Here is a 14,894-nt window from a genome sequence, read left to right as displayed (position 1 = left end):
GATCATAGAATAAACTATATTTTTCTAGAATGTCTCATTCTAAAGTTTTTTCTTCCCATATATATTCCAAAGCTGTTATATATTTCCTTTATTTTAATAAAATTAGGAAAAGACTAGTTTTTATATGGCCACAAAAATGTGTTAGTATAATTGTATGGCATTGTTAATGTCTGTAGACACATAGTGTTCATGGGATAACAATTATTACTTTATGGATATTGATAAAATTTAACAGGGTTCCAAACCATAAAAGGAAGGTTTCTAATGGTTACCAACCTCTGCAATTGTGGACCAAAAGCAAAAATTTCATAGAATTTAACTACTAGTTTAAATGTATTGATCTCTAAAGACAAAAAAATAATTTGGTTTCAGATTTCTTTTCTATGTATTGGGGATTGTTTGTGTATCTTCATGCGAACACTCAATAAAACCATCTGCAGTTAATCATGAATTCACAGTCCTAATTTCAATGCAGGAAAATCCTGTTGGCTGTCAAGTTTGTTTTTTTTTTCTATACAATGACCTGAGTAAAATTATGGATCTATATTAAATTGTACAATATCATTCAATCATTCAATGTCACAAAGTAAGGTTGAATTTGAAAAAAAACAAAAAAAAAAAAACATTTTGATACTTAGTATTACGAACAGTTAATAGCAAAAATGTTTTGCAAGGCACTTCTTGGTGTGAGGTAAGAGGTCAAACCCTAAATAGTTGAGACAAATATGGACACGTATTCTCCTTGTAAGTAGAAACTTGATGTTAAGAGTAAAAATCAGTTACTTGAATCTCCGAAACTTGAAATACTGTCAATCTCATGGAGAAAATACCTGTTACAAATGCACTTGAATGTATAACCCTTAAGTTCCATTATTTCCCTTCATAGTCTTTCTTAGGAGTTGTGCTTTCAAGATTTTAACATGTTAAACTTATAAATTGGATTATCTCGTGTGTTTTTGAAAAAAAAAAATTAGCCGTGGCAAGAAAAAAATAAATGAAGTTGCTTAATGGTGAAAAAAAAATAATGTCGTATTCTGTTTTTCATAAGAAAAAAGTTTAGGTAGAAAAAAAGGAAACGGGAGGAATCTCATGTACATATAGTGAATGTACCATACACTGCCATTCAAGAAGTTAAATTATGACTGAAGAAGTATGTAACAAATGTCTTTTTAAAATATTAACATTTTACGGTTTATAGTCGAAAAATTCATAATGTTATAATGAGCAACTAAATGGATATCAATATCCAGATACTTTTGTGTTATATTAATCCAGTTAATTAAACAAACTATTATGAAAAAAATACGCCAACTACCACTAAACACGATAACCAATTTAGATTTTATCTCCAATAGAGAAAAGATAAGAATACCATGCCGTCCCATGTTGTGGAAATTGGGTAGACTTCTTGACTATTTTTTGCTACCTATATTTAAAGACCATGGAACTTATGTAAACATCGATACAAGCCTGTTAAGTAATGAACTATTTAAGGCGACTGAAAACGTTCACTTTGAAATGAAAAAAAAGAAGACAATGCTATAATTTTCAGCAATGAGAACTTACTTCTAATATTGTAATTTATTCTATTAGAATTAGTTCTTAATACGATGTGCAATGAGGACAGTCCCTAGCCCTGACATATGCGACATACAAGCGTAAGAACTCTATGGTTGAAAAGTTCCCAAACAAGCACAACATAATTAGCTTCGAGATGATAGCTTTATTGTCTTTAATGGGTCTTTTGATCAACTTCAAATGTTATTTAACATTGCTAATAAGAACATGAACTACTCAAATTTACTTAACTTTATCTAAGTCCTCAGTAAATTTCTTAGGGTGAAACCTTACGACACTTAAGACTTAATAGTAGTCCAACGTGCCTAATGCAAAATCTCAAAAGTTTCAATTCATTAAAAAGTTACTCGACTGCAAAATATACAGCTTGTGCTGCCTACTGGCAGAGTGTGTGCTCCCAGACTTAAAGTCAATAAAAAAAATAAGTTATTAACATTAGTAACAAAATACTATCCAATATTACACATAATATCGAAAGCTCTGGTCTATATAATTAATGACCCGGAATGCTCTCAACAATTAGAACCACCACTAAAGCAGACCCTGGTCAAACCTTTATAATGCACGTCTTTCATGAACAATTAAACTATAAATATTACTCAACAGCACTTTTTATCCGTTGAAGATAAAATCATCACATGTACATACCGTTATTTATATAAAGTGTTTTGTGGTATTAGAAATCTAATTCTAATATTAGAAAATAAATGTGTAATATTAAAAAATCATTTTTTAATATTAGAAAGCACTTATTTTCTAATATTACACATTCATTTTCTAATATTATAAATTCATATTCTAATATTAAAAAATAATTTTCTAATATAATAAATTCCCGATTTAGTAATATTATAAAATATCACACATTTTGTAAGATTACAAATTGAATTTGTAATATTAGAAAATGAATTTGTAATATTAGAAAATAAATCACATCTTTTAATATTACAAAATGATTTTCTAATATTAAAAAATCGTCATTGAATACGACAAATCCATTTTCTAATATTAGAAAGTCAATTGAATTTTAGATATTAAAAATGATTTTTTAATATTAAAAAAGTGCTTTGTGATATAAGAAATCTAATTTGTAATATTAGAAAATGAATTTGTAATATTAAAAAAATCATATTTTAATATTAGAAAATGCTCATTTTTGTCCACTTTGGCTTGCCATATATATGTATATTTTACATAATACATTTAATTACGAAACTAATTAACATTTTCACTATACATGTATGATCTGAAGCCAATGCATCATTCCTGAAATATACTTTTGATAAGTGTATACGTATTACAAAATACATTCGATTTCACTTAACTATAATTTTTATCCGCCGATGAAACTTTTCTCCCATAAGACTGCCTCGATGATTGCAAGCTGGAGCGTGGAGACATTATACGAAACCGAAACTGGAAAAGCTGCCCAGGCTGCAATAGAAATAAAGCACTACAACGATGATATTTTGGAACAAAGTTAGATGGACGTGCATACTCTCTTTAGGGCATTAGCCTAGGCACGTTTGACTACTATTAGGTCTCAAGTGTCGTGAAGTTTGACCCTAAAACGTTAGGAATGAGGGGCAAAAACAAGCGTTATCCTGATGTCCTGGGAATAACTAGTCTATAAATTATCGGACCATTTTGAAATTGTATCACAAGATGCCATTACATCAAAAGAAAGCTTGGATTAACTTTTAGATTGTGGTTTAAACCAGATAGGAACTAAAGGCAAAAACGGTGGGGGTGTCTGGGTGATAACCTGAGTTAATTTGAACGGATCTCATTAAAATTGTACTACATGTACTAGAGTAATCAAGGGAACCAAGGTTATAGCGGTAATCAAAAGAATGTAATCCAGGGACAAAGACCAGACATGGAAAACAGAAATACACAACAAAAAAGACCAGACATGGAAAACAGAAATACACAACAAAGAACATAAAGTAAATAAAATCATACATACAAAGTAACAAAAGTAAATGAGCAACTCGGACTCCACTGAAAACTGGGAGCATGGACCAGGTGCACCGGTAGGGTAAGCGTCCTCTGCTTTTCTAGAAACACCCGTCGAGTTGCTCATAAAAAGTCAAGTCCGGGGTAGACCAAAGAGGAAAGGAAAACTATGACCCGTTGAATAAATCAGTTGTTTTGGTGCTGATGGATACACCATTACGATCCACGAGTTCATGATGACGACCATAAATGTTCTGTAGTGATGACTTCAATCTTGTAGCAACATAACCCTGTTCCAGAAGCCTATTTGTTAAGAGTTCTAGCGCGATACAAAAAGTCTGCGTAGTTTCGGCAAGCTCTGGCATAACGTATGAGTTGTGATATGAACACTCCATACGCAGGAGCCGAAGGGATGTTGCCACAGATGAAAGGACAGTTGACAATTCTGAATGAAAAGTCATCACGTTTGTCGTAAAGTTTGGTCAATAGTTCTCCTTTAACATCGATTTCTAAGTGTAGGTCAAGATATGAGGCTGACTTCACAGTGTCTGTAGTATCCTTTATCTCAAGTTCTTTTAGGTAGATGCGATGTATCAAATCCCCGAAATTAGGATTGTTTAAAGATAATACGTCATCTATATAGCGGAAACTGGGATTGAAGGATCTAGCCAAACGATATTCTTTCTTTCTGATCAGATCAGCTATAAAGTCAGCCTCATAAGAGTGAAGGAATAGGTCAGCAAGTAAAGGAGCACAATTTGTTCCCATTGGAATGCCGACCGTTTGTTGAAAATCACGTCCACCACTGGATAAATATGTTGTCGATTAAAAATTCCAGCATTTTGTAAACATCTTCCTCTGTATAATTGGAAGATGATTCGGAATTATTTCTTACAAAGTATGAGGAATCTCTACCAAGAACTATATATTTGTATCTAGGTGTACCATCTTTTTTGGAAAAACAACGATGTATAATGTTTTTAAGTCGGGATTTTAACTGAGTATGGGGAATAGAAGTATACAGTGCTGAAAAATCATAGGTTTTAATGCTATTATATTCAGATAATAGTCTTGAACTGGTTGTCTCCAAAAGCACATTGAATTAATACCATTACGGGAGTACCGAGTGTTGTGGTAGGACTGCAGACCCTCGTTGACAGTTGTGAGTATAGAAGTTAAAAGTTTTGAAAGAGGTTTGGTGGTACATTTTGCAGATCCAGCAACAAAACGTTGTTTGTATAGATTCTTGTGAAGTTTAGGAATCCAGTACATAGACAGTAAATCACAATCATCGTCTTTGGTAGAGAGACCAAAAGAGAATAGCACAGATTTATGGTTTTCCACAATCTCTTCTTTGGAGAGAGTGGTAGCAGTGTAGGTCTTATCACTGCTATTATTTTCTACGTCTACCTCTGATAATAAACATTGGATATAAAACGTTTTGCAGACAAAAAACAATGTTGTTTTGGGCTTTGTCTGCTGGTACGACAACATATTTGTCATGTATAGTAGACAATGTTTTTGCTACATCGGGGTCTTTGAAAACTGATGTAGCCTTGGCACTCATTGACCTACTTAAATCTTTCATTCGTTTCAAAACTAAAGACCTCACGGCCTTTAACTAACCACTCTGACAGAGAATCAATGTCTTCTTGTTCTCGTTTTATCCATTTTCTTGCATAGTCCTCGACGGCATCCATAAGAACTTTAAAGTTATAATTCCAATGTATGGGGCGTGGTTCACGGTACTTGGGACCTTTAGAAAGGATATTACGCAGAGATTCGTTTTCGATAATGAGTAAATCTCCCGTAACGACGAGACCAGAAGGACCATATTTGAATGGAGAAGTTTTGCAAGAACAGTCAGGTGGTTTAGCCTTGAAGTCCTCAATCTCGAGGTTCTGCAATAGCCTTTTGTAATTGAAAATTTTGGATGCGATGGGTGAAGTATAGGAATATGAAATAATTGGTATGGATTTGTCTTTGAAATATGGGGGAATTTTGTTGGTGACGTTTTTGTGATGGAGGATGTTAGCCAAATTAATTGCATCTATACCTTTGTTGACAAACGGTAGTGGAAGAAATGATCGTTTTTCTTCATCTTGACTTTTCACACAAACTGGTTTAAAGAGTCTGTGGAAACCAATATCCAAAATGATGGCAACAAGTCTGTATAATGATGAGGTGGGGCCAGAAACAGGAGTGTCAAGACTTGTTTTGTAAAGGGAGTGTAGTAGAGTGAGAGGTATAGAATGAAGTTTGGTTCTAATGTGATGAAGTCCAAGAGGTTTTTGTATGAAAAGAAGGAGACCATCTATGGAGACATCATGTAACTTAGGTGACGCATAGTGGCGATGGCCATGACTAGGCGATATACCACAAATGAAGAATTGTTGAGTCATTGTTTGAACTGTTTATAAATAAGGAGCCAAAATGGGACCTGAAACAAACATTTTCCTGATGTACAAATAATAACTTGAGTGAAAGTGAATGGATGTCACTGAAATTTTACCACAAGGTGCCATACTCACCAATGAGTATGGGACTGATTTTGTATTGGCTGGCTGGAACTAATGAGAATTAAGGGACAATAAAGGGTCACTTTGATTTTGGTCATTTTCTTAACCTGTACCAAATATTTAATCATAATTAGATTAAGAGTTGTATTGAGCTTGATTGTGTGTCCATACTTGCCCTAACTGTTCACGTTGTATGTTTGTTGGGGTTTAACGTCCGCAGCAATATTTCAGCTATATTCAGACAATGAACATGAAATGGATAATAAAATGAACATGAAATGAAAAAAAAGGATGGGTCACAAGGATAATAGGGTCGACAAATTTTGATTTCCACTGGAAAAAGGGGGGATGGGTAAGGTCGGGCAATTTAGCCTCCTGTGGCGGAGCGCAAAGGTTCCTACTCCTATCGAATACCACAGCAGGGTTCTTTAACGTGCGAGGAACGTGGCATCTTTCCCAACACGGTGCACCACTATGGTTTGTGGTCAGGTTTTCCATATTATAGCCTGACAACCCCAGCATGTAACACGCCAGGGGTACCCCATTCCACCACCTGGGGCACACATCTCAGTTGCTCTGTGGGCAGAGCGCCTAGCCCCCGGCTAGGTTTCTGAGCACTATTTAGTCGCCTTTTACGACAAGCTTAGCGCTGCTGCAGGCCTATTCTTTTAACACCCGGACCTGCACGGGGCCCTAACTGTTCAGTGTTCGACCCATGAGGTCATATCAAGCTGTGCCCTTAGCTCATGGGCTGGGAGGATCCACTGTGCACCACCCTAATTATCAGCTTTATGGTGATTTTAAGGCACCTTTATACCTCCCATTACTGAATTAATTTGTCACCAAAGAATATTCTCGGATTCTTTCTCAGTATATGCTTATATTTGTACCCCATTTGGTCAAAAAGCCTAGATTTTTGTGACTCAGATGTTTGAGTGTCTAAGCCTTCCTGGGACAGCATGTGTAAACAAACTAAACAAAACAAGGTAAACTGACATATAAATTTACCATCATGTAGCCCAATGTCTCAGCTTTACAATGGTACAAAGGAAGTCACGGTAACACTTAGGGTTTGGGGGTAAAATGGAATTAACGTACCCCCACCCACTGAAAAAACGCTTAAATTGACATATTTTCCATGTCGAGACCCCTAGAGTATTTATATTTCAGTAAACAACAGGCCCCCAGGAGCCTGAATCACTCACCTGGTTGAATTTTGCCTTTCAAGGGCAATAAATTTAACAAGTTCTCTAACAATTTTGACTCAAGAAGAATTCAGTAGGAATTATCATAAGGATCATTTCACTAAATGAAAGTTTCTTTCAATCTATCATAGTTTTCAAGATACTGGCTTAAAACTGTATAAAAAATGTCATCTTTTCTGCTTTTAAAGGCAATAACTCTTACAAGAGGTTGTCTGACAACTTTTATCTTAGAGACTTTTGTAGGCCTTATAATAAGGATCATTTCAGCAAAAAGAATTATGCTATACCTCACAGTTTTGGATATATATGCAAAAAAAAAAACAACTGTCAGCCCCTTATGTCCTATTTTCAGTAATGGCAGCAATGTTTTTTCAACAGATCAAAAAATGCCCACACCAGTTCTATGCAGGATATCTCAAGGACCATTCATACCAAGTTTAGTTCCAATTAGTCAAGTAGTGTCAGAGGAGAAGATTTTTGAAAGAAATAACATTAAAAATAGCAATGGCCTTCAGCAAGGAGAGCTAAACAAGTCTTCCAGGAGCCTGAATTGTTCACCTGGTTGAATTTTGCCTATCAAGGGCAATGAATTTCACAAGAAGTTGTCCAACAATTTTGACTCAAGAAAACTTTGGCAGGACTTATCTTAAGGGTTATTTCACTAATTGAAAGTTTCTATCTATCATAGTTTTCAAGATATTGACTGAACACTGTAAAAAAAACTGTCATTTTTCCCTTTCAAGGGCAATAACTCTAACAAGGAGTTGTCTGACAACTTTTATCCCTGGAGACTCTTGTAGGCCTTATAATAAGGATCATTTCAGCAATTAAAAGAATTTGGTTAGACCTAACCATTTTGGAGATATATGCGAAACACTAACTACTATGATCTATTTTTAGTGAAGACAGCCATGTTTTTCAACGGATCAAAAATCCAAACACCAGTTCCATGCAGGATATCCCGAGTACATTCATACCAAGTTTAGTTCCAATTGATCAAGTAGTGACAGAGGAGAAGATTTTTGAAAGAAATAACATTAAAAATAGCGAAAAAATGTCGAAAAAGGAAATAACTCCAACATGGCTTTATGGATTAAAACGAAAATTTAACCACATATAGATCTTATCATGCTGAACGCTTTACTTAGTCAGAATTTGGCTAAACCTAACGTATGCAAAAAACTACTGTCTGACCCTATATGCCATTTTCAGTAATGGCGGCCTTGTTTTACGAAGGATAACAAATCCCCCCATCATTTCTATGCAGGATACCCTAAGGAACAACCATACCAAATTTGGTTCTAATTAGTCAAGTAGTAAAAGAGGGGAAGAGTTTTGAAAAATTGTTAATGACCACAGACGTAGATGGATGACGACGACAGATGCCAAGTGATGGCAAATAACGAGTGGTATAGAAGAAATTCTAAAAATTCCCCGTTTTACAATTTTACAGTAATTGTCACCCCAAAAAGAAAATCTAAGCACCTGAATTGATCAGATATGTTGGGTACACCATTATATTAATTATGAATGGCTAAAATATGAGTTTTATGGTGAATGAGAATTCTGTTTGATACTTAGACCAGTTTTCTAGGGGTAAACAATTTATAATTACCATTATTATTCTTATGGGTGGATCCAAAGGAGGGGTTCAGCCTGTCCCCTTATGAAATTGATAAAATTTAAAATGCTGCATATTTTATGTCAAAATGTAGAAGTACTCCAAAAGGAGAATATTGTTTTCAATAAATTTGTTATTAAGTATTGTTATATAATGCAGTATTGTTTCATGTTTTGTTTTGTTTTTTTTTTTTTTAGAGATATATAGGATTTATTTTGTCTGTTCATGTATCTTGTTACTTTAATCCTTACCTACTGATGGCTTTTGATGAATTTTTGTAGGGATTTAAGGCATCATTTCTAGATATATAGGAGGCAAGATTATTGTTAATGACTATTATTCTACATAGGTGTTTAAAATGCTGCAAGAATGTTTTACTCATTTAGCTCAAACACAGGTCTATTTTCAACATAAAATCAAATTCTATGTGCTTTTTGATATGATAATAACATTAATATTTTGTCCCATGTGTTCTTACAAAAATAAACATGTTTATATATCCACTATATTTTTGCTTTGGGGCAAGGGAAACTTCAATTTGTTGACTCTTATAAAAAGAAAAAAATGATGGTCAACAAACAAAATAAAAGATTTTAAAAGAAAATTTGACATGTACATGTAAATCTAAAACATTTTATTACAAATATTTCAGTATCTACAATTTAAATCCTCAGGTATTTGAATCAGACTTTGAATCCCAGTTCTGTAGTCTTTTTGGCCAATCTAATTCAACAGACTGAAATGAAACAAGAACAGAGCTGAGTTACACTCTTAAGCCATTCCAATTTAATTTGTCCTCTTTTGAAGGTGCCTACTTACCCATTTCTGTTGCCATAAATTAGAACAAAAAGCACCTCCCTTGTCATCTTGTCTGTCTATAAACAATGTAAAAAGGCACCCTCATCAACATTTTTTTAAAAAAGTATCCTTCCTGCATTGGGTTTAAGAAGGCAGACCTAGGGTAAGGGACATAACTCATGAAATCAGTGATATGCTTGTATCATATTCAATTTAATCATAGCCTATCAAGCTTTCAGTTGAAACAGAATAAATTAGTCCTTTGACGCTTACATGAGATTGATGTGAAATGCTGAATACCAACGTTCCAATGATTCGTTAGAGTTGTGTCCCTTACCCTAGGTCTACCTCCTTAAATGAATAAAGGCTTTAGAACCAACTTTGAAAAGAGTAAGTATAAAGTATTTGAATGTATTAATCATTATCTCCACTTAATCATTAGTCTCATCTTTTAAAAACATATTTTCAACTCTATTGTTTCCTTCTCAATCATCAACTGAAAAAGCTATATTAATTATCATAGAATGCAGAATCAAACATAAACTAGAATATTAAACATAATATGAAGTAGGCATTGCCTGTAAGTGAGCACAGTATTAGGTTTCCCAGTAAATGACAGACAGTTGTAAGGAAGGCACATGCATGAGCAGTATTTAATCAACAGAGAATGTCGATTATTAATATTCTGTTTAAATAAAATTATCATTGAAGTATATGAACCATTATTAAAATATATGTGTGTGTTTTAAACCGCATGTATATTTGTCCATTCACCTAAAATTCTGACATTTTTATATTGTTTGTCTTCGGAACTGAGTTCAGGTAAAAGTGATGATACTGATTACAATATGATGTCCTCATAATGTAAACATTGTATATACTTCCAATTAAGTTGGATTTTTAGAGGTTCAAGAAATCGTTAGGATACTTATTGTTATTTTACATTCTTTCTGCAACATATCACTTCTGAATGATGAAATTTTGTACCAATCATTCTGCATATGCATGTTGCTGAAGAGCTCTCCACTCTTTGCAACAGCTTGAAATGTGCTCACTATCAAAGCGGAGATGATAAGATGCCTTTTGAAGTAAATGTATTTGGATTATCATTATTCAAGTTTTCAAGAGAACTTGAACAATTCATTCTATTTCAATATTAAATTTTTCAATAAAAGCTCTGTTGTTTTCATAAACATCTTTTACCTCAACATCAAGTGTGAGAATATCACAGTCCACATTCAGTAACATGCACATGTTTGGTGATGTCCTTCCAAAATCACCATGAACGAACTCTTTAATATATCTTAAACCAGTTAGGAAAAGTAAAATATGGAATCTTAGTCAACCAGAAATTGATTATCATGTTTCTCCAATCTAAACAGGAAAATTTCAATGCTTAACTTGCAAGACTGTAGAAACAAACTTTCCAATAATGCATTATGTTTTGTTGTTGACAATTAAAACCAACCATTACCAGCATAGAACAATCATTCACATGAAAGTACAAATATTTTTCTACAACTGAAATTAAGAAAGCATCTCAAACAAAAAAAATGAAGGATAAAAATTACAGCATGAAAAATTATCATGGATAAAACAAACGATTGTCTCATTTATAAGAATGAAATGGTTATCCTTAATATTCCATAAATTTGCACGGAGTATAAATTCCATATGTATATGCACATATTGACAAGTTTAAAAAGGATACGTGCCAGCTTGTGTACTGAGATACAAAACAAAATGATGATCATCCTGCAGTTTTGCAGACATTTTATATACAGTTCTCTCCCTTGTTGCCAAAGGTCTCCTGCAGATTTAAAATAAGCATATACCTTCAAACGTCACCGATTCAGTTCATGTAGTTTTACTTATATATTACAATAGAAATATGAAACTTGGTTAAAGAGTAATCAAGGGAACCAAGGTTATAGCGGTAATCAAAAGAATGTAATCCAGGGACAAAGACCAGACATGGAAAACAGACATATACAACAAAGAACATAAAGTAACTAAAATCATACATACAAAGTAACAAAAGCAAATGAGCAACTCGGACTCCATTAAAAACTGGGAGCATCTACCAGGCGCACCGGTAGTGTAAGCGTCCTTTGTTTTCCTAGAAACACCCGCCAAATAGTCTGAAGTGGATGAATGTTCATTACCATGTAATGGTGTAATTAACTCATCTGTTGAATCTATTGGACAGGCTTATTCCATAGACTTAGCACTCCTAGTAACAATTTTTTTTAAAGATTTATTCTACAGTACAAAAACACCCATAGTATTCTGAGGTACTGACACAGTCATGTTAAGAGAAAAAATTACAGAACAGTTTACAGTGGCAGTTAGACCTGTATCTACCATACAAAATACTACTTAGATTCTTGCTCTTATTATACCTATGTAACACTCTGATTGGTGTCTTCTGCTCAATAACTAGATCCTGAAAAAAAAAATCAATATAAACATTATCCACTAGAGTAAAAATGTTCTTAACTGTTGATTAATTATGGATGTGAAATTACTGTAAACCAAGTAATATTCGTGTTAGTAAACTTTAGCGAATTTTAGTCACAGGACTGATTCACGGATACTAATTTTCGCGATATTGACATCACTGAAAATTAATATTCACGGATCTACAACTATCTTGTCAAATAAAATACAAATAAAAATGAGTTATCTTTCTTTGTCTTGACATGTCTTCCTATGGATATCCCTCCTATATGACGGGGAACTGCCATTTATTGTATTATTTTATTGTGAATTAAAAATAAATATTTTTTATAACTTACGTTATATCTTACGTTTTTTCAGGTATTAAGTTGAAAATTAAAATCAAACTGAAACAACCAAAAGTTGAAAATTCGATGGAAAAATTGTACAAAAGACACCCAACCTGATCAATCCAATTTCCCCGACTTGTTCACAGATTTAAACTTTCCCTATTTTCACAGGCTTGCAAAAACCGCGAAAGTTTATATCACACGAAAATTTCTTGGTTTACAGTGCCAGGTGGCCATTAAATTTCAGTGAGAGGTTTCTTTACAGTTTTCTACAGATTTCATGAGAGAAATCATTTCTCCTTCTGTCTATTCTTGGTGTAAACTATTTCTCCACTCCCTAAAAAGAAATTTTAACATGCTTGCTATCTCTCAGATATAGAAAATCTTAATTGTAAAGGTTTGTTCCCTGAATTTTGTTGTTTCATGTCACCATAAAACAAACTCTGCTATTCAACTTCAATTAGAAAAATTAACTTTTCATTTTTTTGTAGTTAACACAACATACCTGCCAACTTAAACAATTTTGGCAACTTGTCCCGCTATCACCATTTTTAAGGTCAAATTAGCCCCAAAACCAATTTTGTCAAAATTATTGAGAAAATCCTGCATTGAAACCTCGAAATTTGTGTGTCAATCTCATTTTTTTTTTTTTTTATTACAAGTGCCATACATCTGAAAAAAGAGGCTCCCAGGAGCCTAAATCGCTCACCTGGTTCAATTTTGCCTTTCAAAGGCAATAAATTTAACAAGTTGTCCAACAATTTTGACTCAAGAAGTCTTTGGTAGGACTTATAATAAGATCTTTTCAACAATTGAAAGTTTCTTTTAATCTATTATAGTTTTCAAGATATTGACTGAAAATTGTAAAAAAAGTCATTTTTCCCCTTTCAAGGGCAATAACTCTTACAAGGAGTCATTTGACAACTTTTATCCCTGAAGACTTTTGTAGTCCTAATAATATGGAGCATTTCAGCTATTGAAAGAATTTGGCTAAACCTAACAGTTTTGAAGATACATTCAAAAAACTACTGTCTGATCCCTATGTTCTATTTTTAGTAACGGCTGCCATGTTTTTTAAAGGATCAAAAATCCCCACATCAGTTCTATGCAGGATACACAAAGGAACATTTGTACCGAGTTTGGTTTCAATTGTGAAAGAAATAACATTAAAAATAGCAAAAATCATTAAAAAAAGGCAATATCTCCAACATGACTCAACAGTTCAAAACCAAAATTTGACCAGAGATAGATCTCGTCATGCAGAACACTTTTAACTGCGTCAGAATTTAGCTTAACCTAACGGTGTAGGAGATATATGTGAAAAACTACTGTCTGACCCCTATGTTCTATTTTTAGTAACAGCGGCCATGTTTTTCAACGAATAAAAAATCCCCACATCAATTCTATGCAGGATACCCCAAGAAACATTCATACTAAGTTTGGTTTTCAATTGGTCCAGTAGTGTCAGAGGAGAAAATTTTTGAAAGAAATAACATTAAAAAAAGCAAAAAAATCGTTGAAAAAGGGCAATAACTCAAACATGGCTTAACGGATTAAAACCAGAATTTGACCAGAGATGGATCTCATCATGCTGAACACTGACCCCTATGTTCTATTTTTAGTAATGATGGACACGTTTTTCGACGAATCGAAAATCTCCACATTAGTTCTATGCAGGATACCCCAAGGAACATTCATAACAAAAGTTACAAATAAACTTAATCCGAAAATATTCTTTACTTCCATGGCAACTTCAATCAAAGTCTTTTCAAGCTTCTTGGAGCTGGGGCCTGGTCTTAAATCATAGTTGCCAAATAAAACATACCTTCAGTGAACATAGTTTTAACAAATTTTCTTCAGTTATCTGGTCTGCTGTCCAACATAATGCAGAGTATTGTTTAGTTTTCTCCATTTCTCCTTCTTTCAAAATATTTATTTCATCTCTGTTTAACAAATAAAATTGAACAAATTCGTTTTAATATCTAATAAAATTGAACACAATCTGTAATATTTGATAAAATTGAACACATTCTTTTTAATATCTTATATTACATTGCCAAAATGCTATGATATTTTATGTAGAAGTTTGTTTTTATATTACAAGTGTGAACACAGACTGGTATTGCCTGAGGGGCAAGTATGGATGCAGACTGGTAATGCCCAAAGAGCAAATTTGAACATATATACGTTTTGTCTTGAAAGAATAACCAATGGCACCAAGATTCTAGCAGAAATCAAAGGAATGTAATCCAGAGACAAAGACCAGATATAGAAAACAGACAAACACAACAATGAACATAAAGTAACAAAAATAATACAAAGTAACAAAAGTAAATGAGTAACTCGGACTCATAAAAAAATAATGTAAAAATTCTGTTAATTGTCTTTCAGAAAAAAAAAAAGAAAGAAAATTGAAAACACATCT

The 14,894-nt window shown here is 33.4% G+C and overlaps 1 protein-coding gene across 5 annotated transcripts in view; it reads right to left on the bottom strand.

The window, feature by feature from the left end:
* Positions 1-9,501: 9,501 nt before the first annotated feature.
* The window catches only part of LOC148623804 (tRNA pseudouridine synthase Pus10-like), a 29,679-nt gene continuing 24,286 nt past the window's right edge, over positions 9,502-14,894 (bottom strand). For all 5 annotated transcript variants that reach the window (XM_088565927.1, XM_088565926.1, XM_088565930.1 and 2 more), the window contains 5 exons: positions 14,295-14,412; positions 12,083-12,126; positions 11,392-11,490; positions 10,884-10,983; positions 9,502-9,618 (listed from right to left, as the gene is read on the bottom strand). In XM_088565927.1, coding sequence (XP_088422053.1) covers positions 9,553-9,618; positions 10,884-10,983; positions 11,392-11,490; positions 12,083-12,126; positions 14,295-14,412 — 427 coding nt within the window. In that variant the 3' untranslated portion in view covers positions 9,502-9,552. The remainder of the gene's footprint in view (positions 9,619-10,883; positions 10,984-11,391; positions 11,491-12,082; positions 12,127-14,294; positions 14,413-14,894) is intronic.

Source organism: Perna viridis, chromosome 2 (genome assembly GCF_037379345.1).
Source record: "Perna viridis isolate PV_CMFRI_1.1 ecotype Kerala chromosome 2, ASM3737934v1, whole genome shotgun sequence".
Lineage (NCBI taxonomy): Eukaryota > Metazoa > Mollusca > Bivalvia > Mytilida > Mytilidae > Perna > Perna viridis.
Note: the sequence above shows the minus strand (reverse complement) of the source record. Positions and strands in the feature narration are given on the sequence as shown.